The sequence below is a fragment of the Triturus cristatus genome, chromosome 10 (genome assembly GCF_964204655.1).
Source record: "Triturus cristatus chromosome 10, aTriCri1.1, whole genome shotgun sequence".
Classification (NCBI taxonomy): domain Eukaryota; kingdom Metazoa; phylum Chordata; class Amphibia; order Caudata; family Salamandridae; genus Triturus; species Triturus cristatus.
Genome location: NC_140593.1, coordinates 768,435,819 through 768,452,079, shown reverse-complemented (window position 1 = coordinate 768,452,079; position 16,261 = coordinate 768,435,819). Strand labels below are relative to the sequence as shown.

General features: G+C 43.0%; 1 protein-coding gene across 1 annotated transcript in view; it reads left to right on the top strand.

The window, feature by feature from the left end:
- Positions 1 to 16,261, top strand: part of LOC146789981 (uncharacterized) — a 131,566-nt gene that overhangs the window by 15,483 nt on the left and 99,822 nt on the right. The window contains exon 2 of the mRNA XM_085631238.1: positions 5,869 to 6,001. Within this exon, the coding sequence (XP_085487364.1) occupies positions 5,910 to 6,001 (92 nt within the window). The 5' untranslated portion in view covers positions 5,869 to 5,909. The remainder of the gene's footprint in view (positions 1 to 5,868; positions 6,002 to 16,261) is intronic.

The window sequence follows — 16,261 nt, the reverse complement described above, 5'->3', positions numbered from 1 at the left end:
CCTGCGCCAGGTAATCTCGGGCCTGGTGCACCAGGACCAGACAGGATTCCTGCCAGACAGGGCGACTAGGCAAAATCTACGACGGACCCAGAATTGGCTCATGGAGGTACAGGGACGGGAGGATCCACATATGTTTCTCTCCCTCGACGCCGAAAAAGCGTTCGACGCTGTACACTGGGCCTTTTGGGAGGCAGCTCTGATCAAATATGGCGATGGCCCTAATTTTAGGAAATGGGTGAGACTTCTATATACTGATCCCAGAGCTCGGGTTAAGGTGAACGGGATCCTATCTGACGACTTTCCTATTAGGAGGGGGACCCGGCAGGGCTGCCCCCTATCTCCACTACTATTCGCCCTCCCCATAGAAATAGTGGTCTGTGAGATCCGGCAAGCAGAGGAGATACAGGGATTTCAAATATCGCGGACTGATACGCAGGAAGAAAAAATCTCGCTCTACGCGGATGATATTCTGCTGTATGTTGCTCAACCGGCCACTACGGTCCCCGCACTGTTTAGACTCCTGGGAAGGTATGGCTCCTTTTCGGGGTACACAATAAATTGGCACAAATCGATTCTGTATAGCCCACGACAGGAGGAAACGTGGCCCCCTCTCCCTGGGGCCCTCCAGGTCACAAAGATGGGGTTTACGTACCTGGGGATCTACCTGACAACGGACAGAAATCTGTCCTATCAAAGAAACATCCAGCGAGTGGTTACGAATTTTGCAGACGATGCCCTTAGATGGAAGGCCCTTCCCCTCACGATTTTAGTCCGAGCTGCAATATTTAAAATGATTACCTCGTTTTCTGTATGCCCTACAAAATGAGTACTTTCCCCACCCCAGACAGACGTTTAAGGCGATAAATACGGAATTGCGCTCTCTATTGTGGCTGGGACAACAACCGAGGATAGCCTTTGACACGCTCCAGAGAAACCAGTATAATGGAGGGATCTCCTCACCAGATATTGAGCCTTATTATTGGGCTGAGCACCTGGCGCCGATCAATGAATGGCTCCACGCATCAGTAGATCACCCCACATACAGACTGGAAAGGGACACCATGGCGCGCCGCACCAGTTTGCACTATTTGTATGGGGGCACAGGAAGGAGACGATTACTCCCGGCCACACAGATAACCATAGAGGTCTGGGATAGGGCGACAAAGACAATGGGGTGGACACATAAACCAACAAAGCAGATGCCGATATGGACTTGTTCCTGGCTGAAGGAACTCCACAGACTCGGGGGTTTTGGAGGTTGGGATGATATCAGAATCTCAACATTGGAGGACCTAGTGGCAAAGGGGATCTTAAGCCTTTCGGGACCCTGGCGGTGGAGTATGGGCTACGCCCCACCCAGTTCCTTAAATATGCGCAACTGCGACATGCATTTCGGGCTGAAGTGGCGCTCTCCTCTCCCTTATCCGAATATGCCCCATTGGAGGGTCGTCTGCTGCAAGAACAGATACCCAAGAAGATAGTATCCCTGACGTATAAGACCTTGAATAATAACATGCCAGATAGACTGGGGAAACTGAGAGCAACTTGGGAACAGAATCTGGGCGAGATGGACACAATGGACTGGGCGGGTGCCCTGATGCACCATAGAGAAGTCACGATTAAATCCCACCTTCGACTCATTCAATATAAGATACTACATAGGGTATACTATGATAGGGTTAGGCTACATCGTATGGGTCGAGCTAGTGATTCCAGTTGCCCCCGATGTGGACATTCGCAGGGGGACTTCTATCACATTGTTTGGGACTGCCCCAATATCCACACCTATTGGAACCAAATACTAGGAGAGTTAAGTACGGTGCTAGAGACAACGCTTCCCGTGGAACCAAAATTTGTTTTATTGGGGATAACTACTGATGTAGATTTGAGCTGTCCACACCTGATCTTTACAATGTTAGCCCTGGTGGTGGCGAAAAGGGACGTGGCATGGGCGTGGGGAGCGTTGTGGCCCCCCCCAATTGAGTGATTGGAGGAGGGGAATGGATATGTACATGGGGGCAGAAAGGGTTACCTCCAAAGCGAGAGGCTGTCCCCGGAAATTCCGCAGAGTGTGGGGGAAATGGAGAAGGTACCATGGTCTGGATGGGGGTTTGGGACCAGATTGATATACCAAGAGTCCTAATGGGTGAGACACTGCTCCAAGATGGCGGGTGGCAGGCCAAGGGCCCTAGACCCGAGGAGGGGTTGATGGGAGAATACAAGAGTAACACAGAAGAATGACTTATAGGACGAAGCCGGATCTTGTTGGACTAATGGCCACGAAAAAGAAAATGCATGTCACTGGGAAATATCATTATAACTGGTGCAAAGAAAAGGTGCTATCGGATTACTGTAACCTGACAACTTAATTTTATCACACTAGGATGATTTTAAAAACTCAAAAAAGGATATAGGATTGAAAGAAAAAAATTGGGAATAGCAAAGCATTGGCCCATCATCCCTGGAAACAGAAGAAATCCTACCACTCATACAGTTAAAGGAAACCAGTGGAAAAAGTGGGTTGACCCAAAGCTCCATGCTGTATGCTGCAGTGGGTGGAAGCAATTGTGAATTACTGTTAAACCGACCAATGGAGGAGAGAGGTGACCTAAAACCCCTCTATGTACGCACTATTCATTTTTTAAATTCATTTTTTTCATTAAATGGGGATGCAAAACAGCCAAAAGTCTCATTTGGCCACGCATAATGATGTGTTTGAATAATCTGCATATTCCTCAAGTGGGATAGTTCGTTACAAGTCATCAAAAATCAAAATTTGTAAATAAAGCAAAAAATATAGTTCATGTTCAATATGCGATCTACATGGTTGATTACCGGTGGCCATGACCACTACTTTTTATATCTCTTTTCTGTGAATCCCACTAGTGGATTATCAATATATTTCTCTATGAGCTGTACACTAGATTTTAGTGACATCCATTATTGTGATGTTATCTGGAGCAAGATTATGTGGCATCACTTCCTGGGTTTCATGGTCAAAAGTTTTATAATGTCACTTCCTGTGATGTCATTGAGGTCAAACGGTGTAAGGTGTCACTTCCGCTACCCCTGATATTTTGGTGAATCGACATCTATGGACTTCTTTAAATGGAAGCTAAGCTCCTGATTTATTGTATGGCGGTCTTTACTCTGCCCGTTATGGTAGTGAAGGATTTGTCCACCACACTGACATACAGATGACTGCCATATTTAGAGATCAGCCCAGCAGTGATTTCCGACCGCAGGGGTTCCTCTGATGGCTGCTGACAGTTTTGAAGGCCGCCCACCAGCTTTTTCTTGTTCAAAAACAACCCCCAAAAGTGGGAGTATGTTTTTGAACAACAAATAACTAGTGACCCCACATATCCCGTTTTTTTTCTCCATGGGGCTGGGTGTCATTTTCTTAAAATTTTCTGTTCATTACTACCATGGGCCATATTACACATTGTGCCCCAGGGGCACAACGGGCATGTGCTCCCGCTTTGTGTACCCACGGACACTTTAGTATTACAGAAGGGGCCACAGATGCTTGTGCATCCCCTTCTGTAATACTGAGAGTGCTAGCTCACATGTTGCTCCAGCAATCTTATAAGAGGACGTTCCCTCATTTGCATAGGGGCGTGGCCCCATGAAAATAAGGGAATCTCTTTGCCTCTGCTCTCATGCTGTAATATGAATGGGGGCGCAGACACAAATATGCCTTTAGGAAGTGCACTAAAAGTGCTCCACAAAATGGTGACAATTTCCGTGTACCTCCTAAAGGCAGCTCACCCAGACATCCCCTGCAGGCGGCGTAGTCACTCTCTGCACCTGGCGGCAAGGGAATCTCTCTCTCCTCTTAAAAGTGCAGACGTCATGCAGCTTGCAGTGTGAAACATGGAGCGGCTTTGAAGCAGATGCTCTGTATTTCACTTGAGGTTCACGACTGCCCTGGATGGAGTGCATACTACATAATACAGCGCACCTTGCCTGTTTGTGCCTAGCGGACCTTTCAAAAGGTGCACCAGGTGCCAACAGGGAAAGTGCGCCGTATACATAATACGGCCCAGGTTTTCTCTGGGGGTAACAAACAGAAAATAAAGGACATCAGACCCTAAGCCCTAACTAGGGTGGACAGTGTGATACCCTTACTGCGATGACTTCCACTCCATCAGACCGTTGGAGTAAGCTTTCCATGAATGGAGCCAACAGGGGCACTGCTCTTGGAAAGCTGATGGTTCACCTGACTTACAGTAGCGCGGCGGGTCCGAGAGTTTGGCAGAACATGCAATGTTTATGAAGGAATACCCTGTTTGCCAAACTCTAAATCGTGTCCCAAGTTTTCAAAGCAAGTACAGGAATTCCTTGTTGATGGAGTTGTTAAGTACATCAATGGCAAATTTTATCTTCAATGTAAACGTGTTCTCCACCACCACGAGTGATGCAGACGCGTGAAAGAAACAGTGAAATGGTTTTCGGCTCTGAGTTAAGAAAAAAGTTAATGAAGCAGCGAAAAAAGTACAATTCAAAGTACAGCTGTACCTTCTACCAGTGATGTGTTTCTGGTGTTTTGAACAATTATGGGGGTGGGGATGCACTCCTTATATTCCATGTTACGTTTAATTTACTTCCAGTAATCCTTGATGCGTGCTGAGAGGTTTAGTGGCGTGCCCAACTGCCACAAAGATTAACAATAAATTGAAAGTTTGGGGACAACATTTGCAGTGCGTTTGGCGGGGGCAAATGTTGTCCCCAATCTTTCAATTTCTGGTGTTTTGCTCATGATAACAGCCAATACTCACATAATCACTATTAGCTGAACCAAGATGCCTGCTCAATCAAGAGCTGGCACAAATCTAATGCACATGAAATTGTTGTGTCACTATTTCCACTGTCAGTCAAATAGTTTATTGTATATGATTACTTAAAATTGTTACAATTTACACTTCAAAAATGTAATAAACTTAATCTTCCATTAAATACCACGTATCAGCAATGAACTTGGTAATATTTAAAATCTGAATAACTTTAATAAAGCACGTAAAATGTTGGCTAACCAGTTACACAATCTGCGACAGTTCAATTTATTCACAAGTTTCCAAAGTACTCAAGTGACCGAAATTGTCCAAAGATTAGATTATTTGAAATAAAATGTCCATCAGGTACCAAACTTTACAATAAGGTTTGGTCAGCTGCCGTTTTTCTGTATTGTTCCTGTTATCCTGTGGATTAGGGTTTCAGATCGCTTGCTACTTGGGTTAGTGAAGCCGCCCTTGTTCGTACTTTATCAATGTCCTCTAAATCTGCTTGCTTTAAAAGTTCCCTTACTTTTGCCAGATATTTTACCCCTTGGCAAGCCAAGATTATAGAGGACTATTCCAACCAACGTATCACTGCTTGCCTGCATGTACGAATGTTCAATTCGTTAAAAATCGGTTTTAAAAGCCCCCTTCTTATTTCCTTAACTACGGGGCATACACACAGCAGGTGAGTTAACGTTTCATTACAAAAACCACATAGACGACAGTGTGCTGCTTGTTGATTGCTTTTCCAGGACGGTTGTAGATCTTTCGAATCATGCATGCCCAACCAGTAATTGGTGAATCTCTTTTTTAACTCCGCACTAAAATGAGTTACTAAGTAGGCCTGTGGTATGTTGATATGTAGGAGTTAATCACAGTCCACCCATGCCTGCGTTTCAAGGTTGTTATTTTATGTTCTAAAAAAGACTTCCTCTTTGCAATCTTATTTGCCAATTTGCCAAAAGCTGCCCGGTCTATCTGGCTGTCCCATACCGTTTATATGTCAAGTTCCGCCAATTATTTATTCAGATAGGCTCCCCATGAGTGTGGAATGTCTTGATCCATCTGGTTTTTGATTTCTTTCCAGCATAGATTGTTCAATGACCCCAGTTCGGATGCACAGAATTTATGGCATCGCTTCACGAAGCCACTCATGCTCCGGAATTTCTGATTTTGAAGGCCAAATTCCAGCCTGACCTGAGCTGGGGCAGCGGACCTTGGTAAGTTAAAAACAGCTTTATAAACCTTCGTCTGAAGTTCGTTTAGCAGTTCCACTTCTTTGCCACACCAAACTACTAGGGCATATGACAATGACGGTACTATTTGTTCTGCCATCACTTTTAGAAGGTGTGCATGGTTCGGGCAACTCAGTTTTTTATTCAGTAATCTGTACGCAAAGATTAACGATTGAGATTTTGCTTTTAGGTTCATTTTGTGTTCTTTGTGTGTTGAGCCTCTTCCCACTTTTAAGCCAAGGAATTTGTAGGCCGCTTGTTCTGCAATTATAGTCCCTTTTACTAACCATTTAAACTTGCTTTTTTAGGATCCACAAGACGTACTACCTTGGTTTTGTCTTTATTTAATTCCAAGCTGTCTCCGTCCAGATAGGTGACTAGGTTGTTTATCACTCTCTGTAACCCGATGGGGCTTTGGCTCAGCACGACTATATTGTCTGCGTACTGAAAGAAGGGGATTGGCTTGTTTGCTAAGTTTGGTGGATGGCAATCGGCTGCTTGCATGTGTTTACTGATATCTGCCATAAATAAGTTGAATAGGCTCGGGGCTAAGACGCAGCCTTGTTTTAGTCCTTGCTGTGTGTACATACTGGTGGTGGTACTAAGACCGTCGCCTAGTTTCGCTCTTGCCCAGGTGTCTGTGTAGGGCTATTATTGCATCCAGTAGTTTGCTTGGTAGCCCCCGTGCTTTCAATTTTTCCCAAAGGTGATTTTTGCTTACTTTGTCAAATGCGGCTTTCAAGTCGACAAAACATGCAAACAACCGTGTTTTCTTTTTTCTTTCTTTTTCAATTAAGAGTGCCAACGTGGCCAGGTTTGTTAAAGTGCCCACCCCTGGTCTAAAACCGGTTTGAAACATGGGAGTTATACTTGTCTCGTACATCCAATTTTGCAAGTGGAGTAGTAGGCATGATCCGTATAGTTTGGCCTCAACATCCATCAATGATATCAATCTGTAGTGTTCTGGATTATTGTGGTCTCCCTGTTTGAATATTGGATGAATAATGTTCCCTTTCCATGATTTGGGAACGTTATTCTGTCTGTAGATTTGATTAAAAAAAGGCGCGAGGTAATCGGCCCAAAAGTCCGGAGCGTGTTTAAATAGTGCATTGGACAGACCATTAGGGCCTGCCGCCCCCTCCGTTTTTAATCTTTTTATTATTCCTCTCAATTGCTTTGTTTCGATCATTTGAGTCGTTGCAGCTTACTGCTTGACCGATATGTTCCTCTACTTCAGGTCTTAGATCTTTTGGGAAAATTGAGGGGTTTATTGCCGTTGCGTGCTTGTTGTTCCTCGCACTGCTGTATCTATTATGTACATGCTGTATCCAGATTTTTTCGCCTATTCCCGCTTCTTGTTGTAATTTTCTTCCCTTTGTCATATTATTTATGATACCCCAGAATTGCCTACTGTTTGGCAGTGTACTTGCCCATAATTGTTTTGGCCAGGTTTTTTCTTTATATTCTGTCTTTGCTTCCCTCAGCATCTTCTTATATTTCTTCTGCAGGTCCTTTAGTTTATCCTTGTCTGTATTTTTACCCATTTTGGCCGCCATGGCTTGAGTTCGCACCTCTTTTGCCATCCTTCTCTTTTCTTCTCGTAGAGAGAGGTTAAACCATGGATCCTTTCAGATGTATATTTTTTGTGTGTTTCTATTAGTGGCTGAAAAGTTCCGGGTAAGGAAGAGGCACAGATCTTCCCAAATTTTTATTTGATTTCCTTCTGTTGGAGGCCCTGTTTGACTCATATGTTTTTTGAGAGTGTCCATTATGGTCGTCATGTTTAGTCCTCGCTATCTTAATTTCCTCAGGTTAAACTTTTCTACGTGTTGTCCCAGAGTGTTTATTTTTTGCGCCCTTGCCAGGTTTATATTAAGGTCTGTTATTTGCGGGAGGTAGTCACTTTCTATGCGTGGACAGACTTGGAATGAGTCTATTCTTGGGACTAGATTACTGCTAATGATGGTAAAATCTATTATTGATCTGCTTTTTCCATTTGAGTACGTTGTTGCGGCAGGCCTATCCCCCATAGTGTTACCATTCAGGATTGACAGGCCGTACTTTTCTAACTTTTGCGTAATTATTTGGTATCCCCAGTCCTCCTGCCCCTTTCTTTTATTCTGTTTTATTAGGTTACTATTAAAATCTCCTGAGATGATCAAAGGGCAGAATTCTTGTGATTTTTGCAGTGCACTGATCAGATTCATTAGTATTGTGAATTTTTCCTTCTGATTTTTTTTTTGCAGGATGAACATATATGTTGACTAGTATTAGATGCCAGTCTTGTTTGTTCGAGGTTCGCTTTCGGGTACATTTTGTAACTTGCAGCCAGTTTACCCCGGCATCTAACTCTTCTGTTTGCCAACCATGTTTTTGTAATATATATGTTGATAAGCCTCCCCTCGGGTGACCAAATCTTGCAAATCCTTCTGCTAGAATGTGATGTTCTATGTAACCTGATATTGCTGTTGGGTTCATATTCCAAGTTTCTTGAAATAGTAATATGTCATGTTGTTCAAGGAATGACAGAGTCTCATGGTCATGACCCATGTTTTTAAATCCGTGGACGCTCCATGTACAGATCTTTACATGTGGCCCTCCCTCGGGGATTCTACTGAATCCTGCTCATTAACCAGGACTATATGCCCCCGCCTTTTGTCAATCGTAAGTGTGTTAGACTGTTCGTTAGGTACGCGTATTGCTGAGTACTTTTGGCACCCAAGACCAGTCTGTACTGTCATCTCTAGACTTTACAGGGTTGGATTGCATTGCTATTTTGTTGCCCTCTTTTAAATTTGTTCGCCCCGATGGCGTGGTGGATCGGGCGCCCTGTAAGCAGGTTTCTTTCTTTTCTGCAGATGCGTACTCCAATTTTTGAATCATCTGATTTGTTAGGAGGGGGTAAGGGTACCGTGGGTGTTTATAAGGCCTCAGTGTAATTCCCCAGAATTCGAATGTTGATCTGGTTGCGTATATCCTGTCCACTAGTTCCTTTGAGGACCAGGTAGTCAGAGTCTCTTCAATGTCCGGGGTTTCCGGGGAATGCTTAAATTCCACAGCTAGCAGGTCATGCGACAGTTTTCCTTTTAGTTCTGGAATTTCTTTAAACAACCTTAAAAGGTTCCCTCTATTTAGTGTGTCTTGCCTTCCTTTTGTGCAATATTCGGGCACAAATGCCAATTTCAATGTATTTTCCCAGAGATTTGTTCTGAGCAAATGGCACTTCCCAAACTTTCCTCTTTTTCTACCTGAGTATTTTTGGTGTTCGTGATTTCATTATCAATATGTCTGTCTTGACTCCTTTGTTCTTTGCTGATCTTTTCCTGTAGAGTATCCGGCTTATGTACTTCCTTTAACTCTTGCTTCAATTTTCCTTCTTCTACATGTATTACTAGCCCTTTTGGCTTGCTTGGCTGCTCGATAGAGGGCATCCTACATAATCCGCCTATTCTATTTATTGTGACTTTTATTGAATTTTGGCTACTATGTTCGTTGTAGTCTGTTTTCTCATACGCCTTATTACCTGATGTTCTTTCCCTTCTTGCTGGCCTTTCTCGTTTTATGTCTCCCTTTCTCCTCCTAGCTGTCTGCCATCCATTATCTGGACTGATACCTCTCTCATCTTCGGGTTTGATCCTTAAACGAGCCTGCAATATTTTTCAGGCCCCTTCTCCCTTTTTAATATATTGGATTTTTTTTAATTGCCGTAATTTGCACTCCTTTTCCCTGACGGGTACTTGAACTCTGTAATCTGGACTGGAACCACTATCCTCTTCAGGTATAGCTCTTGTTTGGGTCTGCAATGTTTTTTCTGCCCCTTCTCCCTTATCAGTATGTTGGCTTTGCTCTAATTGCCTTTTTGAAATTCCGGGAGTTGGCGCGTAATCTGAGGTTGGCCGATGGATAGGTGTTGTGAGAAGCATCTGGTTCATATTCTCTTTGTTGGTAATAGCCAGAGTACTTGGTGCATTTTGCTTTGTACTGAAACTGTTGAAATCCATTGAATGATTTGATTGTTCTGGGCCCATTATTGGATCCTCTACTGTACCTACTGTTAATGCTTTGTTTTCTTTCCTTTGTATGTTTTGATTTGTAAAGATGGGGAAAATGTTCTCTAATTTTGTAGTTGCTTGAATATTATATTTTGCCCTACCCTTTCTACTACGTTTTCTTTGTCTTTTTGTGGGTTTTGCTGTTTTTGAAGTAACAATAGTGCACTGTGTAACTTCGATTTGATGGTCCCTTGTTTTAGAACATAGATCCTCTATATCCTCTTGTTCGGCTTCTCCCATGTCTATAACACGTATCTCTTTACATTTATTTTTATCTTTGACTGGATCCTTTTCCTCTGTGGCCTTTTGGGTTTCCCTTTTATGTTTGGATTTTGTTGGTAATTACACTGCCCCTAGGATATCACATAATATTTCGGGCAGATTTGCCAATTTATCTATTATTTTGCCACATCCGCAAGTGAGATGCAGATGGGGATTATTTATTAGTAATTCGGGGGTTCCCCAGCGCATTACAAAGGAGGTGATTGAATCCAGCTTGGTATTTATCCCCGCAATATGACCAGCTATTAGGTTTATGAGGTCAATCTGGACTTCCATTTTATCTGATTGAAAGCTCAGTACCCTGATTGCTTCTGCCAGTGTGCTTAATAGAGTGTTACTTCATGGTGCCATGTGCAATTCATCAAGGGATTTTCCAGTATCCCTAGTCTCGTGATTAGTCCTACTTACAGGTGCAATTTTTATCGGAGATGACAAATTTAATTGATTTATTTTCGTCAAGAAGCTTCCTTCCTCCTGTGCGTTCCCCTGTTTGTCAATCCTGCTGACCGATGAAATAGTTATTGGTGATGACAAATTTAAGTGATCTTTTATCCTTGATAGAATTCCTTCCTCCTGTGCATTTGTCTGTTGGTCTATTCTTTGACCCAGATTTGATGGAGAAGATACCACCATTCCTGCTTTTCCCGATGCTCCCTTCCCAATAGAAGGTGAAACAATATTCCCTTCACTTACATCGTTCGTTATTTCCTTCATTTGAGTATTGGTATCTAATATTTGCAACATGTTGGCATAGTTTGATAGTGAAAATGAGCTTGACCAGGCATTGTCCATGCATTTCCTGATCATCCAGTTTGTTTTTTATTTCCTCCAAGTGCTTGTTTTTATTAACCTCGTTTATGCCTCTTCCCAATGCTTGGTTTATTGGAGGTGTGATCTGGTGTATCTGAGCTATTGCTGTTACCAATCTACTTGCTTGCGTTTCCATGATTGGTTTTTGTAGGCCTGGCTTTATTTTTTGTGAATTGGAGATATTTGGCTGTAGCTGTACGGAAGGGAGACTAATTGTACTGGAAGTGGATGCACGCTTTTGCGGTTGCTCTGTCATTCCTGATTTATCATGACTTTTGTTTGCCCTTGTTGCTGGTGCTATGGGACTCGGCAACCGGGCTGTCTCTGCAGTTGGAGCGTAAATGGCAGCCATTGGGTCCTGTAAAAAGAAGTATTTTTGGATCCCGGTGTTTTTACCAGGGCTAAAGGATGTTATGTCTGGTGTTGGTGCCGAGACTAACCTCTCTCTCTGTCTGGGGGCCTTTCTTTTTTGGCTTATTTCTGGCCCTTCCTCTGTGACTTTTTTTTATCTATTTTGTTTTTGTCTATATTCACCTGCTGAACTTTCCCAGATCTCATATTTCACTGTTGCAGTAATGGCTTGTATCCCCTTGGAAACACCACTGGTGAATTTACTCAATTGCAGTAGGTGGTGGGGTTAGTATGGTTGTTACACAGTGTTGCTAGTGCTGCGGCCTAATCAACCTAAATCAACCCTAAAAGGTTTTGCGGCTCTTGTCGTTGAACAATGCCACCTCCAGGGGTGCCTTGCAAGGCCTGCCTTGCTTTGAGTTAGCCCGCGGCTCCTGCTGTATTAAAACAACATTTCCAATATGCTGTTCCTATTCCTATTGTCTTGAACCAACTTTCGCGGATTTCACCACTCCAGGCAGAATTACTTCGGCACAGGCAACCCTCTGGTCTGTGGTTCCGTCCGCGTTAGGCAAGCCTTCTAATATGCAGCTTCTGCCTCGAACTTTCGCTGCTCCCACTGCATAGCCCCCCCCCCACCAGGCAGCACCCTCCACGGCTCCTGCCGCAGTGATTAAGCTCTTGTTACGCTCACGCTCTTGTGCCCACCGCATTGTACCGCAGTGTATAATGGCTCCAGATGCCTCCCTCCCCATGACAAAAGGCCGGTCACCTCACCTCTGGTGAAGGGGGCAAGGCTGGGCGCCTCATTCACTGTCTGCGGGGCTCAGACCGCTGTTTGGCGCACAGACTCTGTTCCTCAGCACTAGCACTGAAGTCCGGTCGCCTCACCTCTGGTGAAGGGGGGCCAGGCTGGGCGCCATACTCACTATCTGCACTGTCTGCAGGGCTCAGTCCGGGGCTCAGTCTGCTGTCCAGGTTTTTTCTTTATATTCTGTCTTTGCTTCCCTCAGCATCTTCTTATATTTCTTCTGCAGGTCCTTTAGTTTATCCTTGTCTGTATTTTTACCCATTTTGGCCGCCATGGCTTGAGTTCGCACCTCTTTTGCCATCCTTCTCTTTTCTTCTCGTAGAGAGAGGTTAAACCATGGATCCTTTCAGATGTATATTTTTTGTGTGTTTCTATTAGTGGCTGAAAAGTTCCGGGTAAGGAAGAGGCACAGATCTTCCCAAATTTTTATTTGATTTCCTTCTGTTGGAGGCCCTGTTTGACTCATATGTTTTTTGAGAGTGTCCATTATGGTCGTCATGTTTAGTCCTCGCTATCTTAATTTCCTCAGGTTAAACTTTTCTACGTGTTGTCCCAGAGTGTTTATTTTTTGCGCCCTTGCCAGGTTTATATTAAGGTCTGTTATTTGCGGGAGGTAGTCACTTTCTATGCGTGGACAGACTTGGAATGAGTCTATTCTTGGGACTAGATTACTGCTAATGATGGTAAAATCTATTATTGATCTGCTTTTTCCATTTGAGTACGTTGTTGCGGCAGGCCTATCCCCCATAGTGTTACCATTCAGGATTGACAGGCCGTACTTTTCTAACTTTTGCGTAATTATTTGGTATCCCCAGTCCTCCTGCCCCTTTCTTTTATTCTGTTTTATTAGGTTACTATTAAAATCTCCTGAGATGATCAAAGGGCAGAATTCTTGTGATTTTTGCAGTGCACTGATCAGATTCATTAGTATTGTGAATTTTTCCTTCTGATTTTTTTTTTGCAGGATGAACATATATGTTGACTAGTATTAGATGCCAGTCTTGTTTGTTCGAGGTTCGCTTTCGGGTACATTTTGTAACTTGCAGCCAGTTTACCCCGGCATCTAACTCTTCTGTTTGCCAACCATGTTTTTGTAATATATATGTTGATAAGCCTCCCCTCGGGTGACCAAATCTTGCAAATCCTTCTGCTAGAATGTGATGTTCTATGTAACCTGATATTGCTGTTGGGTTCATATTCCAAGTTTCTTGAAATAGTAATATGTCATGTTGTTCAAGGAATGACAGAGTCTCATGGTCATGACCCATGTTTTTAAATCCGTGGACGCTCCATGTACAGATCTTTACATGTGGCCCTCCCTCGGGGATTCTACTGAATCCTGCTCATTAACCAGGACTATATGCCCCCGCCTTTTGTCAATCGTAAGTGTGTTAGACTGTTCGTTAGGTACGCGTATTGCTGAGTACTTTTGGCACCCAAGACCAGTCTGTACTGTCATCTCTAGACTTTACAGGGTTGGATTGCATTGCTATTTTGTTGCCCTCTTTTAAATTTGTTCGCCCCGATGGCGTGGTGGATCGGGCGCCCTGTAAGCAGGTTTCTTTCTTTTCTGCAGATGCGTACTCCAATTTTTGAATCATCTGATTTGTTAGGAGGGGGTAAGGGTACCGTGGGTGTTTATAAGGCCTCAGTGTAATTCCCCAGAATTCGAATGTTGATCTGGTTGCGTATATCCTGTCCACTAGTTCCTTTGAGGACCAGGTAGTCAGAGTCTCTTCAATGTCCGGGGTTTCCGGGGAATGCTTAAATTCCACAGCTAGCAGGTCATGCGACAGTTTTCCTTTTAGTTCTGGAATTTCTTTAAACAACCTTAAAAGGTTCCCTCTATTTAGTGTGTCTTGCCTTCCTTTTGTGCAATATTCGGGCACAAATGCCAATTTCAATGTATTTTCCCAGAGATTTGTTCTGAGCAAATGGCACTTCCCAAACTTTCCTCTTTTTCTACCTGAGTATTTTTGGTGTTCGTGATTTCATTATCAATATGTCTGTCTTGACTCCTTTGTTCTTTGCTGATCTTTTCCTGTAGAGTATCCGGCTTATGTACTTCCTTTAACTCTTGCTTCAATTTTCCTTCTTCTACATGTATTACTAGCCCTTTTGGCTTGCTTGGCTGCTCGATAGAGGGCATCCTACATAATCCGCCTATTCTATTTATTGTGACTTTTATTGAATTTTGGCTACTATGTTCGTTGTAGTCTGTTTTCTCATACGCCTTATTACCTGATGTTCTTTCCCTTCTTGCTGGCCTTTCTCGTTTTATGTCTCCCTTTCTCCTCCTAGCTGTCTGCCATCCATTATCTGGACTGATACCTCTCTCATCTTCGGGTTTGATCCTTAAACGAGCCTGCAATATTTTTCAGGCCCCTTCTCCCTTTTTAATATATTGGATTTTTTTTAATTGCCGTAATTTGCACTCCTTTTCCCGGACGGGTACTTGAACTCTGTAATCTGGACTGGAACCACTATCCTCTTCAGGTATAGCTCTTGTTTGGGTCTGCAATGTTTTTTCTGCCCCTTCTCCCTTATCAGTATGTTGGCTTTGCTCTAATTGCCTTTTTGAAATTCCGGGAGTTGGCGCGTAATCTGAGGTTGGCCGATGGATAGGTGTTGTGAGAAGCATCTGGTTCATATTCTCTTTGTTGGTAATAGCCAGAGTACTTGGTGCATTTTGCTTTGTACTGAAACTGTTGAAATCCATTGAATGATTTGATTGTTCTGGGCCCATTATTGGATCCTCTACTGTACCTACTGTTAATGCTTTGTTTTCTTTCCTTTGTATGTTTTGATTTGTAAAGATGGGGAAAATGTTCTCTAATTTTGTAGTTGCTTGAATATTATATTTTGCCCTACCCTTTCTACTACGTTTTCTTTGTCTTTTTGTGGGTTTTGCTGTTTTTGAAGTAACAATAGTGCACTGTGTAACTTCGATTTGATGGTCCCTTGTTTTAGAACATAGATCCTCTATATCCTCTTGTTCGGCTTCTCCCATGTCTATAACACGTATCTCTTTACATTTATTTTTATCTTTGACTGGATCCTTTTCCTCTGTGGCCTTTTGGGTTTCCCTTTTATGTTTGGATTTTGTTGGTAATTACACTGCCCCTAGGATATCACATAATATTTCGGGCAGATTTGCCAATTTATCTATTATTTTGCCACATCCGCAAGTGAGATGCAGATGGGGATTATTTATTAGTAATTCGGGGGTTCCCCAGCGCATTACAAAGGAGGTGATTGAATCCAGCTTGGTATTTATCCCCGCAATATGACCAGCTATTAGGTTTATGAGGTCAATCTGGACTTCCATTTTATCTGATTGAAAGCTCAGTACCCTGATTGCTTCTGCCAGTGTGCTTAATAGAGTGTTACTTCATGGTGCCATGTGCAATTCATCAAGGGATTTTCCAGTATCCCTAGTCTCGTGATTAGTCCTACTTACAGGTGCAATTTTTATCGGAGATGACAAATTTAATTGATTTATTTTCGTCAAGAAGCTTCCTTCCTCCTGTGCGTTCCCCTGTTTGTCAATCCTGCTGACCGATGAAATAGTTATTGGTGATGACAAATTTAAGTGATCTTTTATCCTTGATAGAATTCCTTCCTCCTGTGCATTTGTCTGTTGGTCTATTCTTTGACCCAGATTTGATGGAGAAGATACCACCATTCCTGCTTTTCCCGATGCTCCCTTCCCAATAGAAGGTGAAACAATATTCCCTTCACTTACATCGTTCGTTATTTCCTTCATTTGAGTATTGGTATCTAATATTTGCAACATGTTGGCATAGTTTGATAGTGAAAATGAGCTTGACCAGGCATTGTCCATGCATTTCCTGATCATCCAGTTTGTTTTTTATTTCCTCCAAGTGCTTGTTTTTATTAACCTCGTTTATGCCTCTTCCCAATGCTTGGTTTATTGGA